Here is a 22,729-nt window from a genome sequence, read left to right on the forward strand (position 1 = left end):
AATAAAATTTTTATATCTACTACACGCTTCTGTCTATAGGTTCTAGTTCTGTGTGTTCTCCTTCAGGTTCTCAGAGGAGGAGGTCCAGTCTCTGGTGAAGCTCCAGAATCGCCATGGTAACAACTGGAGAATCATCGCCAAGAAGATGGACCGCAGTGTCTACGCCCTGGAGAAACGCTTCGCACATATCGGTAATGCCCGACCTTTCACCCCGACTGGCTCCACCCAGGTCCTCAGATTTAGCAGATAGGCAGGCACCTCCTCTCCATTGAAAAAAAAGAGAGAAAGAGCAGCCAGTGATAGAGTTATCAGCACAGCTACAGTAAAGAATAATGGAATATTATGAAGGTAAGTAAACAATAAAATATCATCCTATCAGCCGTCGGAACAAGAAGACTGGCAGTACTGCACCGGAGGCCCAGAACTCGTTAAGGTCCAGAACCTCAGAAACACACACGTTAATACAAGCAAAATTCATTTGTTCAAAAGAAAACAGTGTACAGTTTGCAATCAGACTCTGTGTGTGTGTGTGTGTGTGTGTGTGTGTGTGTGTGTGTGTGTGTGTGTGCGCGTGCGCGTTCAGCTACCGGCCATGGGCCTTGGAGCAGTGAGGAGGAGTCCAGGCTGAAGGAGGCTCTGAAAGCCCATATGGAGGTTCTGGCCCAGAAGAATTCCTCTGGTTCCTCGGGTGGTTCCTGGGTGTCCAAGACTCAGCTGTGTATCACCCTGCCCTGGACGGAGATCAGCCACCAGGTCCAGACCAGATCATGGTCCCAGTGCCGGCTCAAATGGTCAGTACGCTGTGATCAACATGATTGATGTGTGTCTATGGAGTTCCACAGGGATGCGGTGTTTGTGTAGGGCCTACACAAATACCTCATCCCTGTGAGGGTAAACTGAGACCACTGATGATGAGGGATGAGGTGTTTGTGTAGGGCCTACACAAATACCTCATCCCTGTGAGGGTAAACTGAGACCACTGATGAGGGATGAGGTGTTTGTGTAGGGCCTACACAAATACCTCATCCCTGTGAGGGTAAACTGAGACCACTGATGATGAGGGAGGAGGTGTTTGTGTAGGGCCTACACAAATACCTCATCCCTGTGAGGGTAAACTGAGACCACTGATGATGAGGTGTTTGTGTAGGGCCTACACAAACACCTCATCCCTGTGAGGGTAAACTGAGACCACTGATGATGAGGTGTTTGTGTAGGGCCTACACAAATACCTCATCCCTGTGAGGGTAAACTGAGACCACTGATGATGAGGGATGAGGTGTTTGTGTAGGGCCTACACAAATACCTCATCCCTGTGAGGGTAAACTGATACCACTGATGATGAGGTGTTTGTGTAGGGCCTACACAAATACCTCATCCCTGTGAGGGTAAACTGAGACCACTGATGAGGGATGAGGTGTTTGTGTAGGGCCTACACAAATACCTCATCCCTGTGAGGGTAAACTGAGACCACTGATGATGAGGGAGGAGGTGTTTGTGTAGGGCCTACACAAATACCTCATCCCTGTGAGGGTAAACTGAGACCACTGATGATGAGGTGTTTGTGTAGGGCCTACACAAACACCTCATCCCTGTGAGGGTAAACTGAGACCACTGATGATGAGGTGTTTGTGTAGGGCCTACACAAATACCTCATCCCTGTGAGGGTAAACTGAGACCACTGATGATGAGGGATGAGGTGTTTGTGTAGGGCCTACACAAATACCTCATCCCTGTGAGGGTAAACTGATACCACTGATGATGAGGTGTTTGTGTAGGGCCTACACAAATACCTCATCCCTGTGAGGGTAAACTGAGACCACTGATGATGAGGTGTTTGTGTAGGGCCTACACAAATACCTCATCCCTGTGAGGGTAAACTGAGACCACTGATGATGAGGTATTTGTGTAGGGCCTACACAAATACCTCATCCCTGTGAGGGTAAACTGAGACCACTGATGATGAGGTGTTTGTGTAGGGCCTACACAAATACCTCATCCCTGTGTAGCATCGCCTGGTTCCCTCGTCTGGAAGTTAATGGGATTTTTGTATGGGGATTTGGTTTAAACTTTACATGCCTGAAATCAGGTATGTGCTTAAAGGAGAACTAACCTCCAAAACACTTTTTTTCAGCTTTTAACCAATATATATGACTTTGGGGGTGATGTGTGAAGAATTCTGGTCAGAATTTCCACATTTGACACCAAACTGTTGCCATTTTACCATTTGTATCATTTTTCAGCAGCATACCTGGCATAAGCGCCCTCTTAGGGTCAAAGACTGCTTTTTTTTTTTTTCTCAAATGAATGGGATATTTGACACGTCATGACGTCATGGTGAACCAAAGACTATGGGATTTCAAGATAATTACTCCCCTACCCCCCCTGTACCCTTTCAGCTCCTCAGAACTCCAAGCCTATTCCTATTGAAGTTTGCTCTTAAAATACTGAACCAAACGTCGTCAAAGTTGGCACATGTCTTAATTATAGTTAGTTTCCCGCTGAATGTGTCATTACTTTATTGATATCTTACCTGGATAAGCTCGAATGATGATGTTTATATTATCAGTCCGAGTTGCAAGCACTGTCTCAAGCCCAGGCAGGTGGGAGCGGGCAGGAGAGAGTCGTACTGTAACCTCATGGACGAGCCTCAAGCTCCGGGGGCGCGCGGCCGCGCGCAGCAGCAGCTGGGCTCTCTGTGCTCAGAGCAGAGAGCAGTCTGATATTTCCGCAAACAAATAGCGTCGCAGTTTAGCGCACATGTAAAATATAACGCTATACTACGACGTGACAACGTGACAAAGCTGGTCTAAACACATCGGCTGCTGTAATATCGTCACTGTGTACAAGCAACGGGGGGGGGGGGGGGGGGTTGACTCGCTGTGTGTGTGTTTTGCTGTCTGGAGCACTTTCTCCAGTGCTCTCTGTGCACAGTCTGACATTTCATTGGAAGCACTTTCTCTCGGCCAGTCAAACGGGAGAGTCTGCTCTGCTCGCTCATGCACCCGCGGGGCGCGCGCACACTGCACACAGCAGCAGTGAGAGGCGGGGGCTTTCAGCAGAGCAGAGCAACTGGCTCTGTCTGTGTGTGTGTGCTCCGAGGAGGAGAAGAGCTCTGTCCTGCTCTGCGCCCTATGAGGAAAAATCATAGGTGCTGTAAATTTCATCAAGAATCACGAAAACCCCCAAAACGCAAATTAAAAACGGATTTCATTGCGCGGTTTATCTCTAGTTAGACGAGGGAATTACGTGGAGAAATCTCGCATTGTGTTACCCCAGAGCGAGAGGTTTGTCCTATTGTGGGTGTGCTGCTTTTAACGAGCCCATGTCACTTTGCTCCCGTAACGTAGTTTGAGTAGTTTCCATAGAGTTACATGCAGAAAAATAATTAAATTTCTAGTTCGCCACTGAATTACCAAATTGATATAACTTTCAACCATTTTGAGCAAAGCTCTTTCCAAACAGGCCACCAGCGTTGGCTAGTTGCTGATATTTATACAGATATGGCCCCTCTCAAATAAATTATTTTTGAGGCAGTAGGCAAACTGTAATGGCGTCGATTTCCGAAAAAAAATCTGGACTTCAACACAGCCAAAGAGTCCAGTATAGACAAGAGCATATGTCATTTCTTGGTTTTTTCCATAGGTATTTTCAAATCACTGTTCTAATACATATCTAGGGGGTTAGTCCCCCTTTAACAAAACTATGTGTTTATTTGTTTATTAAAAGGATCCCCATTAGGGATGGGCATTTCTAGCAAAAACACTATTCAAAATTCGCTGGCCAAAGTCATCAAGTGATGTCATCCATGCACAAATGACATCACAGGTTTTTCAGATATGTGTTTGATTATGCGCACAATAAATCTGTATTGTTTTTTGGTGGAGTGTCCCTTTAACCATAGACATTATTCCAGTCATCTAACCAAAAACCCATTCAAAAAACCCATTGACTTAGAGAGTGTTTGTCTGTCTGTCTGTCCTTCCAGGTTTGGCATCTTGAAATCCAAGATGGATCCAGGTCAATATTTGGCCTTCAAACCAACTCCAGAGGCTATTCAGGCCAAAATCCAGCTGATCAACACGTAAGCTTCACTACACACACATGCGCGCACACATGCACACACACCACCAACTCACACTGACCTGAGACAAGTGGACAGGTTGCCGTTAGAAAAGCACTACTTACAGAATATCATATTTCATTTATTTGGTTATTTAGCTATTTGTTGCGCTCATAATAATGCTCCAGAAAAGAAAACACAAAGCAGGCAGGTTTATGTGTACAGCGTTGTTCACACACAGAGGCAATTAGAAGTGGGTCAGAATCTGACCCACTTTGACCCACATATCTGACCGTCAGATATGCCTTGAATGCAGCGTTTAAGTTACCGCGGCCACTATTTAGCAGCCCACCTTTTTGGTACATCGCAAGCAGCTCTCTATTTTGGCACATCGCAAGCCCACGTTTTCTAACTCTATCAGCAGAATAATACATTGAAGGTTTTTCCATGTGGAGTGGAGAATTCCTTTCTGAAAAAATATATCTGATGTAGCCTACATTGAAAAACGCAATTAAAAGTCTGTCTCGCATAAAGACTGTGATTTCCTACTAACGTTACTACATGCCCTTCCCCCCCTGCACTCTTCTCAGGCATCGCCGAGGGGTGGGGATGGGCATCAATAATGGAAAATCGATAATTGATCGTTAAGGAATCATGTCGATCATGTGGAATTTTGATCAAATTATTAGCTTTTTATTAGTCTCTAGTTATCTGGCTGGCACAACAACATGGGGAATTCACACCAGCATCCGCTGGGGCCACAAACAAATGCACCCAGCGGTCTGCGGACCTGATTGAGGTCGTGTATAAACATGAACCTTCGTACACTTCTTTCCTAATTCTCAACAAAGTGTGAGTAACGTTACACGTGTTCAAGTGAATTCAAGTCGTTTAATTTGTTAACATTATGAAGTAGCAGCAGTCGGCATGGCTGGGCATGGACTCAGCTAGCCGTTAGCAGGACGCTAGGACTCAGCATAACGCCCAGCTGAATCAATTAACATCTCATGGCAAATAATAATATCCACACGTCGGACTGAGAGTAGTTGGATGAAAATTGACCATCAGGACAGATGAGGTTTTTGTCACGAGTTTATAAGCCTGGAAGAAAGTTTAGCAAGCGGACGGTGAGCTGAGTCCTACTTTCGAAATGTGAGTACAGTAGCCTACATGTTTGTTTGGCTGCATTGTGTTAGTCACAGCTACTGTTGTCTGATATTCTTACTACACAGCGGCATCGCCACAGCCGGCCGAGAACGTACAACGTTATTACCAGAGTAAAAAAAAATATATATATATATATATGTTATTATTATTATGCTATCGATAATCGATAATTGATCGTTAATTTGGGAATTTTTTCAAATGCCCATCCCTAGTAAATACAGAGGTGGGTAAACTATCCAAGTGAGTAGTTGACCCACCTTGTTTCCCCTTATTGATTGATACAATTGATATGAATATAGGCGAGTAAACTCAAAGAGATGGCTAAACTGTGTTTACTTGCATTTACCCTCCACTACGCCCCTGGCATCACCCCTTGGCCAAACCACATGGAAGATTTCCTCGTGTGTGAAACCAAATGACAACATGTATGAAAGGGTAACTCCGGCCAATGTCCTGACCTGAGTCAACAGACACAGTCCAGAGGTCATGTCTGAAAGTGGCTTATGTGTCTTTCAGGTTGTGTATATTGTCTTATGTGTGTTTCAGGTTTTGTATATTGTCTTATGTGTGTTTCAGGTTTTGTATATTGTCTGTGTGTGTTTCAGGTTGTGTATATTGTCTGTGTGTGTTTCAGGTTGTGTATATTGTCTGTGTGTTTCAGGTTGTGTATATTGTCTGTGTGTTTCAGGTTGTGTATATTGTCTGTGCGTTTCAGGTTGTGTATATTGTCTGTGTGTTTCAGGTTGTACAGTATGAACGTGGATGATGCAGCGTTGATCGACTGGGACGAGGTCACCCAGGCTGTCGGGTGAGGTCAAAGGTCAAATCCTGCATGAGATGCTGCTCTGCTCATAGGACAGCACTGTAACACGATTCAATTACACATCATTTGCATAGGGCAGGGCTACATTAAACTGAGACCGCTGATGCTTTTAAAGCAACTGACAGTAGTAGGGCACTGCCAAAGTGTTCTTAGGGATCTCAGGGCATCAAGGCCAGAGGGAGGGGCAATGGCGGCCATGACCTGGTTGTAGTACTCAACTCCAGGACTCACATAGGAAGTCAAATAAAGTGATGCAGTATTATTCGAGGAGGTCAATTGCTGGTGAATATTTTCAATGTTTGCATTGAAAAAGGCCATGAAGGTGTAACATTGAGCAGTTGAGCAAGAGAGTCCGGCAGTCGTAAAATGTTAACCATGGAGAACAAGGCTCTAATGTTCCCTTCACCTGACCTAAGTATGTTAGCATAGTATGCAGATTTAGCTGAGGAATGAGCATATGTGGTACATGGCCTTATGAACCACAACACCAGTTTTTACATAAAGGCGTTCCAGATGGCGGCTTTTAGCTTTAAGCTGCCGTAACTCAGGTGTAAACCCCCAGGGGGCAGAGTGGGTAAAGGAAAGAGACCGGGTTTTTAAAAGATTATGAAGTCCGTCGTTAGGAGGAGACCAGGTTCTCTGTGGTGGATAGGCTGTCTTTGCTGGGATGGTTATCAATTCCACTAGAGAGAGCTGACAGATCGATATTCTTAATGTTACGGATTGAGATGGAATATGACAGATTTGCTTTGGGTAATGTTAAGTTGACTATGAAGGATACAAACTGCAGAACAGTTCAGAGGAGTTACACCAGAGGAGCAGATCAGACCGAGAATATGTTCCTGGAAAGGCCAGCCTTTGTTTTTTGTATTGAGTGATACACTACTAAAACACTCATTATATCATATATCAGAAGTGTTCTTTGTTCTGTGTTCACAATAGTGATGTCAGTTAGATTTGGTTAGGTCAGAGCTATGGAATATTAAATCATCCATCTTTGCTCACTCCATCTGCCTTTCTTACTGTCATTACTGGCAACTAAACCTGTTCGAGTTTTGCATTCGGGACAGTTCTATTGAAGTGAATGGGCAGGCATGGAAACTCCCGCTATAAACCACCATATGTTTCACTTTTTATTGAAAAAAAAAAAAAGGCTTTTACCAGATTAAAGAAAAGAAATGATCTGATGTTGACTGTTGTTCTTATGTAAATGTTTGTTTTCCTTATTATTGATCTCCAGATCATGGCTCTGCCCAGCAGCTGCCTCTCCTATAGCTCAACTCGAGCCCCTGTTTTGTCCAAAATAGAGCTAACTAGATTAGCTAATTACACCCTGATACATGACCATACAGGGCATCAGTCAATATCACATAATGTTTTCTTTGGGGCTGCAACAACTAATCGATAAAATCGATAAAAATCTATTATTAAATTTGTTGGCAACAAATTGCATTATCGATTTGTTGGGTTGTGATTTGTTGGGTCGTATAGCTATATAATTATATATTATAAATGTTGATCTACGTTGTGAGTTGCATCTCACTGTCGCGCGCGTGTGTGTGTATGTGTGTGTGTGTGTGTGTGTGAGAGAGAGAGAGAGCGAGAATGTGTTACTGTAGAAACAATCTACCTTCATATTAGTCCATGGCCTGTTGTTGATAGATAGATCTGCTCCCCTACTTTAGAGAAATGATTCTTTGGTTGCCGTGAGAGGCAGCCAAGTCACGCCACAGTCACTGGAAATCAAACATGCCAGGCATGGCACATACAACCTGAAACCTGTTAACAGGTAGATAGTGATGTAGTTGTTATTTTTATTTATTACTTATCATTTTTCATAGGCTAATTGTTTAGACAGCTCTGGTCCATTCAAGCAGCACTTTTGTGCACTAATATTTTCAATTTCTGACATTTGGCACATTTATTTGTATCCGATTAATCGAAGAAATAATCTACAGATTAATCGATTATCAAAATAATCGTTAGTTGCAGCCCTAGTTTCCTTTAATCTGGTGGAAGCATTTTTCAATCAAAGGTGAAAAGTCACGGATATTATGGTTATAGTGGGACTTACTCTACCTGCTCCATTCACTTTAATAGAATGTTAGCTCCCGGTTAACACCGTAATGATAGCCGTTAGCGTGTTGTTTTTGGACACAAACCCTGGAAGTTCTATTTCGGGTACAGCATGAGGGGTTTTTATATGGATTACTCCAGCTCTGGGAGTATGAAGTGCTTTGAATGTGGGGATCTTTGATCACAACAAGCGGCTTGCTTGCTGAGCAAGGAATGCTAACGCTACACCGGTGCTAATAGACATCGGCCCACAAACACATGCGGGACTTGTCCCTCATTATAAATTCCAATTTATAATGGAATTTTAGGCTCTGTGGTCTCTATAGCTAATTTCCCCCGTTCATACAGGGGGTCACCTTTTATAGTCTGTAACTCACCCGTTTACAGTCTATGGCTGCAAAAATAAGTCTGATTGTATAGAAGTGAATGAGAAAATGACCCTACTTCTCACTTGATGTATGACCTCAATAAACACTTGTTATAATAATAATAATAAACATGGGTTTTCTATAGCGCTTTTCAAGGACTCAAAGACGCTTTACAAAAAGAAACACTAAAGGGGCGGGGATGACGTGAGTGCAACAGACAATGGACAAACACGACACAGGCACACAGGGATAGGCAGGGGGAGCTAGGAGAAGGCAGAGGAGAAGAGATGGGGTTTGAGACGGGATTGGAAGACAGTGAGGGAGTCTGATTCTCTAATGCCCGGGGGGAGAGAGTTCCAGAGCTTGGGAGCTGCCCTGCCAACTCCTTGTTGTAATAGGAATAGTATTGGTGTAGTATGTACTAGGACTAACTGTACCAAATGTACTCCTTTCAGGGGTACCGTTCAAGTGACGCCTTCCTGGGTTCAGAAGATTTACTACAGACTGAAGGTCTCCAGAGTTCCCAACTGGACCAGATTATCATACTGTGGTCAGTATCTGTATGTCTGTCTGTTGCCTCTTTTCAACCAAGGCAGTTCCAGGGCTGGTTCAGAGCCAGTGCCTAATCTGAACCAGTTCTTTGCATTTTGACAGCCAAAGAACTGTCTCTCTCTCTCAGCGAGGAAAACTGGTTCCAGAGTGGCACCAACTCTCTGCTGGACTAGACGACAGAACCACTTGCGTCAGGGGCTGGGGGCGGGGCTTACATCAGGGGCTGGGGGCGAGGCTTACATCAGGGGTTGGGGGCGAAGTTATAGTGACAAACCAAAACCAACAAGACAGGGTTTCCACGGGTCCTTTAAAGAAGTCTAAAAGTAATCTGAATTTTAGGCTTGAAAATGTCTTAAATTCGACTGCATTTATATAAAATGTCTTAAATACGATTTTGCCAGTTGTTTGGGTTATGAAGTTAACATTTTATAAAGTTTATAAGGTTGAATAAAATAACAATGCATAACAAATTTGAAGCTGCTGCACCTCGGGCAAGTAAACGCTGAAATTAGGAACGTTGGTATCTAAAGGCATTAGAGTTGTATTGTATGGGAAGTCTTAAAGACATAAAGCCTCTGTAAAAAGCCATCACAAACGCCTGCTGTCATCCCCAATATAGTTTGACATTGGGACCATCAAAGTCAGATTTATTTTGTCTTATTTAATTTAATTTATTTATTTTGCCAGTATGGACATGAAATAGGTCTTAAATTGCATTCATAAAGGTCTTAAAACTCTCGCTTTTAACTTGTTGAAACCTGCAGAAACCCTGCAAAAAAACTGCTTTGGGTGGATGCGAATCAAGAAAGAATGATTGATGTGAAATCCAAGCAGCAGTGGCAGTTAGCAGCTTATGTTCAGTGTTAATACGAATCAAAACCTATTGGCTAATTACCCGTCTTCTCCACCATAATTGCCATTCAGAACAGTCACGACGAGCAGCACAAATGCGTTGGACCAGTGTTGTTTGGACTTCAATGAAGGCTCGGAGCAACACTTGTAGAGAGACGTAGTCCGCCATTTTGGTTGTTGTGCTTGAAGCTGGTTGCTGGGAAAGTGGAGATGTAGACGTACACAGTGACATAATGCCGTGGCTCTTATATCTTAGATAAAACAGATGTTGACAAAGGTTTTAGGCATGCACAGATCCACATATTTTCAGATCCGATTCAGATACCAGAATTTGGATATCTGCTGATACCGACATTATTCCGATACCAGAGCTATTTTTTCTTGAATATACAGTACAGACAAACATTTGGCCCCTTAAAAAAATAGTATCTGCTTTCTCCCGAGAGGGAAGCCGGGTCGTGCGTTCGTTTTGCGCCAGGGGGCGACTGGTTGTCTGTATGGAGGTCAGGAGCAATCTACCGGCTGAAATTGACACGGGGTGAGAGTTTAGGAACTGGATTACTAATTCCTGGGGACAAGTGACTTGTGGATGTGTTGTCAGCGCCTGCAGCGTGGTGAAAAGAAAATCCTTCACGTTTGAGTGACAGGCTGCCCCCCCGAGTCCGAGCCTGTGGCTTGATAAAAGCTGCTGGACCAGCGTTTGAGCCGTGCCATGGAGCTGTGTTATGGGGCTTTTCTGACAGGAGATTGTTACTTTTCTCTGCTTCCTGGTTTTGTTAAACAATCGTGGTCGTTCCTGTACACCTTTTAGACGTGCTGTAATATCTCACAAGGTGAGTAAGGGCCTGTGTCCACCTAGCGTCTTTTCCTCAGGTCCAGCGTCTTTTTTCAGTTGTTTCCAATGGGGGGAGAGCGTATGCGGGTGCACACGGACATCTAGAGAAAGTGCGCAGTGCCCAGCGTCTATTTTCAGAGCGCTCCGGCGTTTTTGTGCGCCCGGCTCCCAGCGGAAAATATTTTAACTTTTCAGAAAGACGCTGGTGTCGGGTGCTCCTTTTCTGGCAGCTAATCATGTGGAGAAACTATCGCAACAGAGACAGAACGGCTCAATTGTGGGAGCAGATTGGCTAGACACTTAATATTTCTGGTGAGTGTTGTGCTTACTGCTTTTAATAACGTAGCCTACCTGTGTTGTTAGCTTGCTAGCTGTCAGCTATCAAGCCACTACCGCACTGAACTAACGTTAGTTTCAGACTGCTTCCTTGTATATTGTGCGCTGGTATCAACGCTCCCCAGCGCACTCCCAGCGTTTAACAGTTGGAAAAAGACGCTAGGTGGACACAGGCCCTAAGACAGCCATCTATCACATGACGGTGAAAACACCTATTGACGTGCATCCTGGTGGCTCACCTGCTAGCCATGGAAGCTCGGTCATCCCCTCTCTCTCCCCACCTTTCCTGTCTGCCTACTGTCCTGTCTAATAAAGGCAAAAATGCCTCAAAATAAACAATCTAAAAAAACAAACACCTATTGACGTTCCATTACGGCAATGGCAGGGAACCGTTGTGTCTTAAAGGCCGGCTTTACCGTGGGGAATATGAATATATATTAAATCTCACGCCCCTAAGGTTTTCGAATCCGTTGAAATTTTTGAAATTGGTTGTTTCCCGCCAGAGATATCACCAGAAATCCACTCTGTGTGGAGGGGGGGGGGGGGGGTGGTGGAGGGGAGGGGCGGGTGCGGGGACCCGAAATACTACATTTCCCACAATGCACTGGGCTCGCGTGGCCTTCGTTTTCATGCCCACCCCTCAGGCATTTGGCTGATATCAAACTCCAGTAGGTGGCGGTAATGCACATATATGTTTGCCAACCGCCATAAAACTCAAAGAAGAAGAAGAAGGCTTCGACAATAAAAGATACAAAGAAGAAGAAATAAATCGAAAATAAAATTGCCTCCAAATTGCACCAAATGTAAACGGTAGTATATATGTCGGGAGATGTCTTCATAAAAAAATTTTCATGCATTTTAAGGCATTTTCGTAGGAGTTACGCGCATCTGATGTTGTAACTATTTTCTGTAAAAATGGGTAAAAATGGGTACATTGCTCAGCGTTGATTTCGTTACTTCAACTCACCTACTACTAGATGTAAAATTTGACGAGCTTTCCAATGCCGCCAGTCCCGTGTCTTTTGGTGCTTCCGTTCCAGAGATATGGTCTCTTGGCAAGGAGCTATGGAAAGCTAACCTAGCTACAGTATGCTATGCGGGTGAACAAGATGGCTGCCTTTTGCTTTTCGTCGAGAGCTCTGAAGGGGCGTGGAGGACCTCTAGAGGCGGGACCATGGCTCACAAGACTTGTAGTTCATAGGCGCTCGAGTTCCGCAAGCGGGGAGGGAAGCCGGGTGACGCGTAACGCGTCATCCGGCTTCCCTAAAAATGTGAGAGATGCCTGATAGGTCAGGCAGTGAAGCTCCAATTTCAAAATATTTCAACGGATTCTAAAACCTTAGGGGCGTGAGATTGATATATATTCATATTCCCCACGGTAAAGCCGTCCTTTAAGTAACGTTAATGGACACCAATGGCGGAGAATGAGTTACCGTAAATTCCGGACTATAAGACGCACCGGTGTATAAGCCGCGGGACCAAAATTGACTATTTTTTTCTTCTATAAGCCGCACCGGTCTATAAGCCGCGGGTGTTTTGATGTTTAATTACCATATGAAAGGGTTCGTGCACAGAGAGGAATGTCGGGAAAGCGATGGCTGTTTGGGGAAGCTCCCATTTATTAACATTTCAACAAAACAAAACAAAAGTCAGGTCACTAATCCCCAGACAAAATCACACAACAATAGGCTATATGTGCAGCAAACCTGTAACCAGAGAAGTCAAGTCACTAATGCTCGTCTTCCTCTTCTTCCTGCGTACTGAAACCACCAAAGTCCTCATCTTCAGTGTCGGAAACGAACAGGTTCAGGGTGGCTTCGTCAACCACTCTCCTCTCTCCTTCATTGTCACTCAAAACCAACGAACTCCTCTTCATCTATAGCTGTGTTTCCATTACAGTTTTTCGCAAAAGAATTGCGATATTTCTACAACTTCGACAATGTACAATTGCGACTTGTAGGCGTTTCCATTGAAGTTGCGTTTGAGTGATTCCCCGTTGCAGCAGCTGCCACAGTGATTACGCACGGGGATCTGCCCCATATCCCGTCCCCTGCATGCTCAAATCCAACCAATGGTCAATGGAAATCCCAACATGAAGTTACAATGCATATAAACGAGCCTGATTATCAATTCAAAAGAAAATGAGTCGCAAAATGTTGCTGGCTGCGTGAATGCAGTCAGCGCGACAGGCAGAGGAAAAAAGGTAGCCTAATAGCCTACAACTGGTCCGATTTAGAGATGGAGGGGGGAAAAGGCTGATTTGGTTCTATAATTGCACCTGAAACGTGTGCAATGTATTAGCCTACTCACAGTCACTGTATTCACTTCAGACAGCACCACCGCACCAGTGTGTGCTTTTCATCCTCTCATCTCGCCGCTGTGCCAAATGCGCGCACACAGGCAGCCTGCTGTCACCATGGACCGATTTCTGCCATTAAACATTATCTAATTTGCCCGGCTACGCTTTTGCACAACACTCGTCTTTCTGCTAGGTAGCGTTGCTTCAAAGTTTTCCACTTGCTGCGGAGGTTTTGACACGGCTATCGAACCTTACTTACCAAACTTATTTTCCGCTCCTTTTCCAAGGGATAATATGGGTCACATGACGTGCAAATGCGAAAAATGTGTTTCCATTACACTTTTGCGATAAACTGCTATATCGACACGTCTGAAAAACCACCTCATGATCATCTACTGCTCGTTCTCATGCTGTCGAGAACGAGCAAAGCTTTTTTTTGGTGAAAGAATCCTCCAGGGCGCTTCTTGTTAACAGTCCGAGTGAGTGGCAGGTCGAACGTCAAAGGCACTTCATCCATATTTATGATCTGCTCCGGTTCGATGGAATATTCCTTGATCTTCCTTTGTGTGAATTCGCCGAAGTTTGTGATTTTCTCCTGGTAGTCGGGGGAGGGAGTTGATGGGCTTGTGGCCGTTTGCTTACCGTAATTACCATATGTAAGTGGTCACGCACAGAGGGGATTGTCGGGAAAGAGATGGCTGTTTGAGGAAGCTCCCATTTACCGTATTACCGTAACATTTCAACAAAACAACATAACACAACACCACCGTTGTTTATTTTTACAGTGCACACAGTGTCCGCGGTGTGGTGAAAAGAGGGCAAGAGAGGAAATTAAAACAGAAGTGGATTTATAGTTAGAAAGAGTGCTAAAAAAGAGAGATTTTTTTTTTTTTTTTTTTTTTTTTCTGAAAAAATCCATAGATAAGACGCACCGTTATATAAGCCGCAGGGGCCAAAAAACGGGAAAAAAGCCGCGGCTTATAGTCCGGAATTTACGGTACCGTAAATTCCGGACTATAAGACGCACCGGTGTATAAGCCGCGGGACCAAAATTGACTATTTTTTTCTTCTATAAGCCGCACCGGACTATAAGCCGCGGGTGTTTTGATGTTTAATTACCATATGAAAGGGTTCGTGCACAGAGAGGAATGTCGGGAAAGAGATCGCTGTTTGGGGAAGCTCCCATTTATTAACATTTCAACAAAACAAAACAAAAGTCAGGTCACTAATCCCCAGACAAAATCACACAACAATAGGCTACCGTATATGTGCAGCAAACCTGTAACCAGAGAAGTCAAGTCACTAATCCTCGTCTTCCTCTTCTTCCTGCGTACTGAAACCACCAAAGTCCTCATCTTCAGTGTCGGAAACGAACAGGTTCAGGGTGGCTTCGTCAACCACTCTCCTCTCTCCTTCAGGTGCCATGGCACGAGTCCGATACCTCACGAGTCCGACACCTCACGAGTCCGAAAAAAGAGGCTAACTTCCCCCAGACCCTAACCCAAAACCTAACCTCTCCCACCCCCACGCCTAAACCTAACATCCCCCAGACCCTAACCCAAAACCTAACCTCTCCCACCCCCACGCCTAAACCTAACCTCCCCCAGACCCTAACCCAAAACCATGAGGTGTCGGACTCGTGAGGTATCGGACTCGTGAGGTATCGGACTAGGGGGCAGTCCCCGTGGCGTCATCCTCTTCATCCCGCAGCAGTCCAGCGTTTTGGAACCCGTTGGTAATTGTGGATGTTTTCACACTCCTATAATATTCCGTGATCTTCCTTTGTGTGAATTCGCCGAAGTTTGTGATTTTCTCCTGATAGTCGGGAGGGAGTTGTTCAGTAGTTCTCCCCCGGACGGACAGTCCCTTTTGCCCAGGTTACGCGCGGCTGCTCTGTTTGATCGGCGGCTGCTCTCTTTTAATGCGAGATTGACTGCTTTCAACTTGAAAGCTGCCTCGTGTGAATTTCTGCGTACCTTCCCCATGGTAAGTGAGAGTGTTGCTTCTACTGCTCGTCTTGTTGTGAATATTCCTTGATCTTCCTTTGTGTGAATTCGCCGAAGTTTGTGATTTTCTCCTGGTAGTCGGGGGAGGGAGTTGTTGCCCGAGTGGCCGTTTGCTTACCGTAATTACCATATGTAAGTGGTCACGCACAGAGGGGATTGTCGGGAAGAGATGGCTGTTTGAGGAAGCTCCCATTTACCGTATTACAACATTTCAACAAAACAACATAACACAACACCACCGTTGTTTATTTTTACAGTGCACACAGTGTCCGCGGTGTGGTGAAAAGAGGGCAAGAGAGGAAATTAAAACAGAAGTGGATTTATAGTTAGAAAGAGTGCTAAAAAAGAGAGATTTTTTTTTTTTTTTTTTTTTTTTCTGAAAAAATCCATAGATAAGACGCACCGTTATATAAGCCGCAGGGGCCAAAAAACGGGAAAAAAGCCGCGGCTTATAGTCCGGAATTTACGGTAATTAACTCTACCAATAATGTAACTGCTATTATCTGAATCCTGCTCTCCTCTACTTCCTGTAGAGATAATTGACTTCCTGCAGGAGAGGTTTGTTCCTCAGCTGAAGGAGCAGTTGGAGAAGCTCAGCCCGGGCCACAAGGAGCAGGAGGAGGAGCAGGCGGAGGAGGAGCTTGAGGAGGAGGTAGGATTCATGAATTAATTAATTTAATGATTAAAGAACACATACGCACTGCACTGCTGTTTTGTCTGTTGGTCTCTCAGTTTAAACTCTTCTGTGTTTGTTGGTCTTCTCAGTTACTCTTGGTTAGTTTAGTTAACCGTTGTTAGTGTTAGGGCTCGTGTTTACCGTGAATACGAGACCGTAAGTTGTGTACACGATATGCTTGGCATTCAAGTGCTCACGTTGTGAACATGCGCAGTTGACTAGAAGCCACCGAGGCTAACCATGTAGCAACCACTAGCTAGTGAGGTTAATGCAGGAAATGCAAAGGCATAATGACAAAGACAGAGGAAAACCAGATGAGACTGTTGAACAAATCAACATGTTCCTCACACATATTATAAAATGACTATGAAAAGCTCTATACAGCTAAAATGTCAATATATTTAATTCTCCAATGCATCCGCCATTTTGTGAAACGTCACAGGCACGTCACAAGTCGTGAGCTCGAAGCTCTCAGAAAGATTCCACATACCAAATCGTGAACACCACATGAGTTCAAGTGGATTTATGTCGTGTTCACAGTAAACACGAGCCCAATCGAACGCAGCAATACTTCGAAAAATTACCGTTTCCAGTAAGGTTGGATGATTCTTTCATCGTGTGGTGAGTACACGAGTCACAACATACACATCGTGTGGTGAGTACACGAGTCACAACATACATGTGAGTGTTTCTGGCGCTGTTGGAATGTGTATTTTGGGCGACTGAACGGGAGTAAGCAGTTGTACCGTTCACTACCATTGTAGCACTAAGCTAAAGGTGCGTTCACACCGACCTATTAAAGTTTTTCACTGGCGTCGAGTTTACATACAAAGTCAATGCAAACGAGCGATTGAGCGTATATTCGCCTGGGAGAAAAATCGCTGGGCGTCCGAGCGGCAGAGACAGAGCGATAGGGAGAAAATTCGCTCGTCGCTCGAGATGAAATATCCCAACTTGAGCGAAAATACGCTGGCATCAGTCGCTCGCCGCTCAACGCTGATTGGCTGCCGTGTGAGAGCGAGTCAAGGATCACACTGGCTTGGAACAAACCGCTGGTTTATTGTGTGGCAACAAACCGCATTGACAGGCTGACAGCTGACATGAAGTGAAGTCTGTACTACCGGTATGGAGCTCGCATTAGGAGCACGCTGATAGGCTTTAGCTTGTAAACAATGACGGTGGCTCGTAGTGGACAAATATCATGACATTGCGTAACGTTATATCCCCCACATGTCCGTCATTTCGTGTGCCTGTTGATGAGCGATTTAAACAGAGCGACAGAGCGATTCCAAAGGGTTGACTTGAGCGACAGAGCGAAAAATAAATATCTCGGTGTGAACGCACCTTAAGTAGCAGTGAGGGCTGTAGCGCTCTTTGTAGGGAACGCACCGTGATGATAAAGGCATCCACATTCTCCATTTACTGTTGGTAAATGTTGGCGTATCCCTTTAAACCAGTAGCGAACCGTGCCTCTCACACCTGGGCCCTCTGACCAGCCCGCCTGTAACGGACGCGTGGAGAGGGCTAAGAGCTAAGACCAAGAGCTGCTATTTGCTCCAGAAAGGAGACAGTCCCAACAGTAAAGCTTTTGTTTCTGCCTTCATCCGCTCAACCACGGTGTACCGAAGAGGGTGTACACGGTGTACAGAAGAGGGCCTGTCGCATCATCCTCGGCCCCAACTATGACCACTACTCAACCGCCCTGTTAAAGCTAGGGCTCACTGGCCTGGCTTCCCGACGTGAGCAGATCTGTCTGTCATTTGCCCAAAACCTCCAAACCTCCCAATTCGCCAACTGGCTACCCCCAACACGTCTGCAGATCTCTGGCCGTATAACCCGGAACTGTCATAAACTGAACAATCCCCTCACAAAAACACGCCGCCATCAGAACTCTCCCATTCCATATCTGACTAGACTCCTGAACCAACATATTATCCCATAACATGTCCTGTTGATTTAGTTTGCTCTTGTTTATGCCTGAAGTCCCATTTTAGTTATGTGCTGTTTTGAATTTTTAACTTGTGTCGATGTCTGCTTTTTAACCTGTAAATTGGTAATTAATTCAGCCTACGGACTGCTATATGCCAATAAAGTACTACTACTACCGCGTATAATTGCTGACGTTGAAATGCTTCTGTGAATAGAAAAAGGGAGCTTCTTGATGCTTATAAAGAATTGAATAAAGAAGTAATGTACAGGTATACTTAAATAGTTAGTATAGTAATAGTAATACACAGTACATCTTCAGGAAAGGACAAGGGCACAAGAGACGCATGGTTGAAATGCTTCTGAAATGTTTTGGTTTTGAAAACCAAAAGAGTTTAAAGTTTAAAACTCTGTTGGTCTTCACTCAGTTTAAACTCTTTGGTAGGGGTGGGACAAAATATCGATACTCATGGTATCGCGATATTTCCACTTGCGATACGTTATCGATACACTGGCACCAAGTATCGATATGTTATTAAAATATGCCGGATTTTTAAACTGATTCCCCCACAGCCATTTTGATAAACAGAGTCCTAGGGTTGTCAAAAATATTGATACTTAGGTACTTACTCAATAGGCTACTAAACATTTTTAAACGGATACAATACTCATTTTCTACAATATCAAGTTTATCGATACCAGCAGCGCTCCCTCTGCCTCCTCCACACAGACACACACAGCACCGCTGCTGTTAGCTACATTAGCTAATCCCACTACTGCTGCTGTAACCACTTCACCAACACCAGGCTCAAAACGCCAGTTGTGAGTGACCAAATGTTTCACTTGTTAACCAGTCGGAGTGACGCTCTTTCCAGTAACATTGGCTTTGAAATCTGTTGATACATGGACCCTGCTTGTAGATTGCAGCTAAATTTAACGTTAAACGCATTGCCGGTGGAGGTACCCGGATGTAGCAGACAAAGAGTATTGAAGGCAAGAGACGAATTCTGTGTTGTTGTTTTTTTACAACAGCGATCCCGCCTTGATGTTGCAGTGGAACCACTGAGGGGAACAATCCAGTCGTCAGTTCTTATCCATTTAACTTCTTTGGTGCAGGATTGTCGAAGTTGCGATTTATAAGTAAATCCTGGACTGGACATGCAGAGTTGGTGTTTGGGCTGTCTTGGGCTACACTCTGAGCATACTGGGGGCAGCAGCTCAGCTTGAGGGAGGCTTTTGGAGGGAATTGTAGCCTACATGAAACATGAAAGCTGGAACATCCCCACCCCCAGGCTGGCTCACACTACAGGATTTTCGGGCCGATTTATGGCCCGATTCACCCCTCCCGAGAATCGGAGGAGAAATCTGGCCTGGCAGCTTGCCAAGCTTGGTCGGGCCCGACTTTCGGCACCGATTATCTTGTAGTGTGAGCTGTTTGCAGATCCAATCTTAACCCTCCCGATCTGCTCAAAGCCTCATCGGGGCCGTCCCGACATATCAAACATGTTTGATATTTAGGACTGAAAATCTGCGCGAATACATCATTCTGCTGCTGCGGGAGACTCCCGTCATTATCGTTAATTGACGCGGCTCATTTGATGCGCTGCACTGCAGGTATCAGATAGGCTACCAAATACCAACAGCACAGAACCATGAGTATTTGGGGGGAAATGTCACTAATTTATATCACAATGAATGACCAATGAATTAAAAAGTTGTTATATTGTAGTTTTGAGCCCCTGCCAGTCAGAGGCTGTCCTACCTGTCTTATCAGGCAGTGTGGGGAAAAAAGGCTTTGCTGCTGCGGGAAGCAATCCAGTCTATCCAAACTTTTGCCGATCTCATGACATGCAGCAGGAAATATATTTTGGTAGCGCATGTGTTTGTGTTCTCCCTTGTACAGACAATAGACTCGTTGTTTACACGCATGCTAACTACCGTGAGATTCATTTGTTTGGCGAGATGGGCATGAAAATGAGGGAAAAGAGAGAGAGGTGAGGTGGGGGCGGAGCGCTTTGGTCACTGCTGGAACCCCAAAAACGAAACAGGTTCGGAGTATGGCCGGGCATCAATGTGATTATCCTGCCGATAATCTTAATAATATCCTGTAGTGCGTGGTGCGCCACATTTACAAATCTTGTAGTGTGTGCATGTTTGAGATTCTAGGGAAGATAATCTGGGAAGATTCTCCTGTAGTGCGTGTCACAGCCAGATTTCAAAATCGGCTAGGATTGTCAGAATCCTGTAGTCTGAGCCCAGCTTAAGACAACTTAACTCATTGAGTGCCAATGACGTCTAAAAGACGTCAATTCAAATAGTAACGTAGAGTGCCAATGACGTCTAAAGACGTCAATTGCGTTTTTTTTGACGGTGGGACGTGGATCAAAGCCTGATGCATCTCCTCTAAAAGTATGGGGGATTTTGAAGGTGTAGAAGCTATTTTACGGACCCATTAGGTGGCGACAGTGCTCTCCGGATTAGAGAAAGATGAGAAAAAAGAGTAGAAGAAGCCGTGTGGGGAAACGGAAATGCTGTAACGTTTCAGCTGTGCCTGTGAACAGCAGCCAATCTGCTGCCACAATTGAGCCCCTCCGTCTCCGCTGCGATAGCCCATCCACATGATTAGTTGCCAGAAAAGGAGCACGACACCAGCGTCTTTCTGAAAAGCCAAATCATTCTCAGCTGGAAGCGCTGGGAGCTGGCGAACAAAAACGGCGGAACGATGTGAAAATAGAGCTGGGGTGTAGCGCACTTTGAAACGTGCAGAGCAAACGTGCAGCAGAGAGCCACCAGAGACACTCCCCACGGAGGAGTTTGCAGTTGAGGGGGGGGGGGGGGCACGCAGGGGCACCATACAACACGTACCGACCCAGACAGCAGGCTCGATGGACAGATTGGCAAAACACAAGCTAGAATATCTGATGCCCACCAGCAGTAATCAAGACCAGCAAGAAGGCCAGCGCTGCTGGTTGCAGCTAAAAAATATTATTTTGCCATCAAAATTCCTTTGTTTTCACTCTTTTATTGAAGGAAATTATTTTTGAGGTGTCACTACATCAGAAAATATTAACTTCAGAGTCAGTGCTGTGCTTGAAATGCTTCATTTCACAAAAGGCTCATTATCTCAGCTTCTAATTTGAAACGTCTGTTTTTGCTGAAATCAACCTGTCTTCTCCGGCTGATAACTAAAGAATGGAAATTGATATCAATAAACTTTTTTTGCTGATAATACAAGATAGTCTCATCGTTCTTTGGGCGTGTTCGGTGTTTACATAGTAATATCACACAATATTCTGTGGGCCTCGAGAAATCACTGAAAACGCTCTGAAAGGGCTGGCACTGGGGAGCATCCGTTTTCCAAAGTGGCTGGCACTCAATGAGTTAAAAAATACATTGTGAATATATGCCATTGTTCTCTTGTTTTAATAATAATAATAAAAAAAGACTCTTAATGGGTAACTTTTCCTCTGTGGTATCGAAAATGGTATGAGTGAGTGAGTGAACTCTGAGTGAGTTCATGTCAATTCTGCTAATAAATACATAATACCTGCTTCTTGCCTTTTAGGGGTATTTTTTTCTCTTCAGTTACACAGATATCGCGATGTATCGTAGGTTAAATTTCTTCCAATATATCGATTATCCCTCTTCACTCAGTTAAACTCTTGGGTCTTTCTCTCTCCTCACTCAGGGAGAGGAGCAGGGCGAGCAGGAGAAGTACTTCCCTGTCTGACATCTTCCCCCTGGACGGGGAGTTCAGGGAAGTGGACAACAGTCGGCCGTCACCGTCCAATCACAGCACAGATTGGAACAGCTGTGATTGGCTGCTTCATACATCTTGTCATACTGTCACCGGTAATTTAAAACTCTCCATTGAAACGAGCAATGACATGAACAGCTGTTTGACCATGGGACAATAAAATATTGAAACTTGGCTCGGGCGATATCCAAAATCGACACCCTCTTAAAGTAATGGCCTAAGTCACTTTTTCAAGTTTTTCAGAAAACAAAAAATACAACCAAATACAGAATATATGATAATTTATTAATGATTCCACACAAAAATGTTATGACAATAGATGACTATTGACATACAATAACACTGTCAATTATGTAACATAAAATGATTAGATAACTGATAGATGACGTAGGCCAATTTACGAACATGCCATTCTGACTTAGGCAAAAAAAACTGATTAGGCCTGACTTACAGTAGCATTTACGTCAAGCGTGTGACTTAGGCCGTTTTATTTTTGCCTACCTAAGTCACATTGTCTTGACTTAGGCAAAAATAAAACGGCCTAAGTCACACGCCTGACATAGGCCATTGCACTACCAGGTAGGAACAGCATGATCTTTTCAATTAAGGACTTAGGCCATTTTACCAGAGGTGGCCACCATCATGAAGAGATGATTTAGGCAAAAAATATAATTTTCCTCAAAAAGTGACAGTTTGCTGATAATAATTAATTATATTTCAAATTTACACACTCATTTATCAATCTAACTTGCAGAAGTACAAAAGACTGCAGTTCCTCAAACGGCCACATGAGGCTGGCTCCCAAAAGCGAGTCATTCCCCGTAGACGCCCATGTTAAAATGTCTAACTTTACAGAAGTAAATTGTTTACAGCCTTGTTCAAAAGACGGTTTTGGTCTTTAAAGTAAAATGTGACGATCAAAAAGACCATGTGATTGACAGGTCCAGTGATGGACCAATAGCAGCATTCAGAGAAAATCGCCCTGAAAGTTGGTGA

The 22,729-nt window shown here is 44.4% G+C and overlaps 1 protein-coding gene across 1 annotated transcript in view; it reads left to right on the plus strand.

Annotated features, from left to right (window-relative positions):
• LOC310782249 (uncharacterized protein) overlaps positions 1–21,753 on the plus strand; it is a gene marked incomplete at its 5' end in the record, with an annotated part of 42,154 nt that extends 20,401 nt beyond the window's left edge. Inside the window, 7 exons of the mRNA XM_083642930.1 lie at positions 67–191; positions 584–791; positions 3,986–4,081; positions 5,970–6,035; positions 8,950–9,044; positions 15,908–16,026; positions 21,665–21,753. Of these exons, the coding sequence (XP_083499056.1) occupies positions 67–191; positions 584–791; positions 3,986–4,081; positions 5,970–6,035; positions 8,950–9,044; positions 15,908–16,026; positions 21,665–21,706 (751 nt within the window). The 3' untranslated portion in view covers positions 21,707–21,753. The remainder of the gene's footprint in view (positions 1–66; positions 192–583; positions 792–3,985; positions 4,082–5,969; positions 6,036–8,949; positions 9,045–15,907; positions 16,027–21,664) is intronic.
• Positions 21,754–22,729: the final 976 nt, after the last annotated feature.

The sequence above is a fragment of the Poromitra crassiceps genome (genome assembly GCF_964638095.1).
Source record: "Poromitra crassiceps genome assembly, chromosome: 9".
NCBI classification, from domain to species: domain Eukaryota; kingdom Metazoa; phylum Chordata; class Actinopteri; order Beryciformes; family Melamphaidae; genus Poromitra; species Poromitra crassiceps.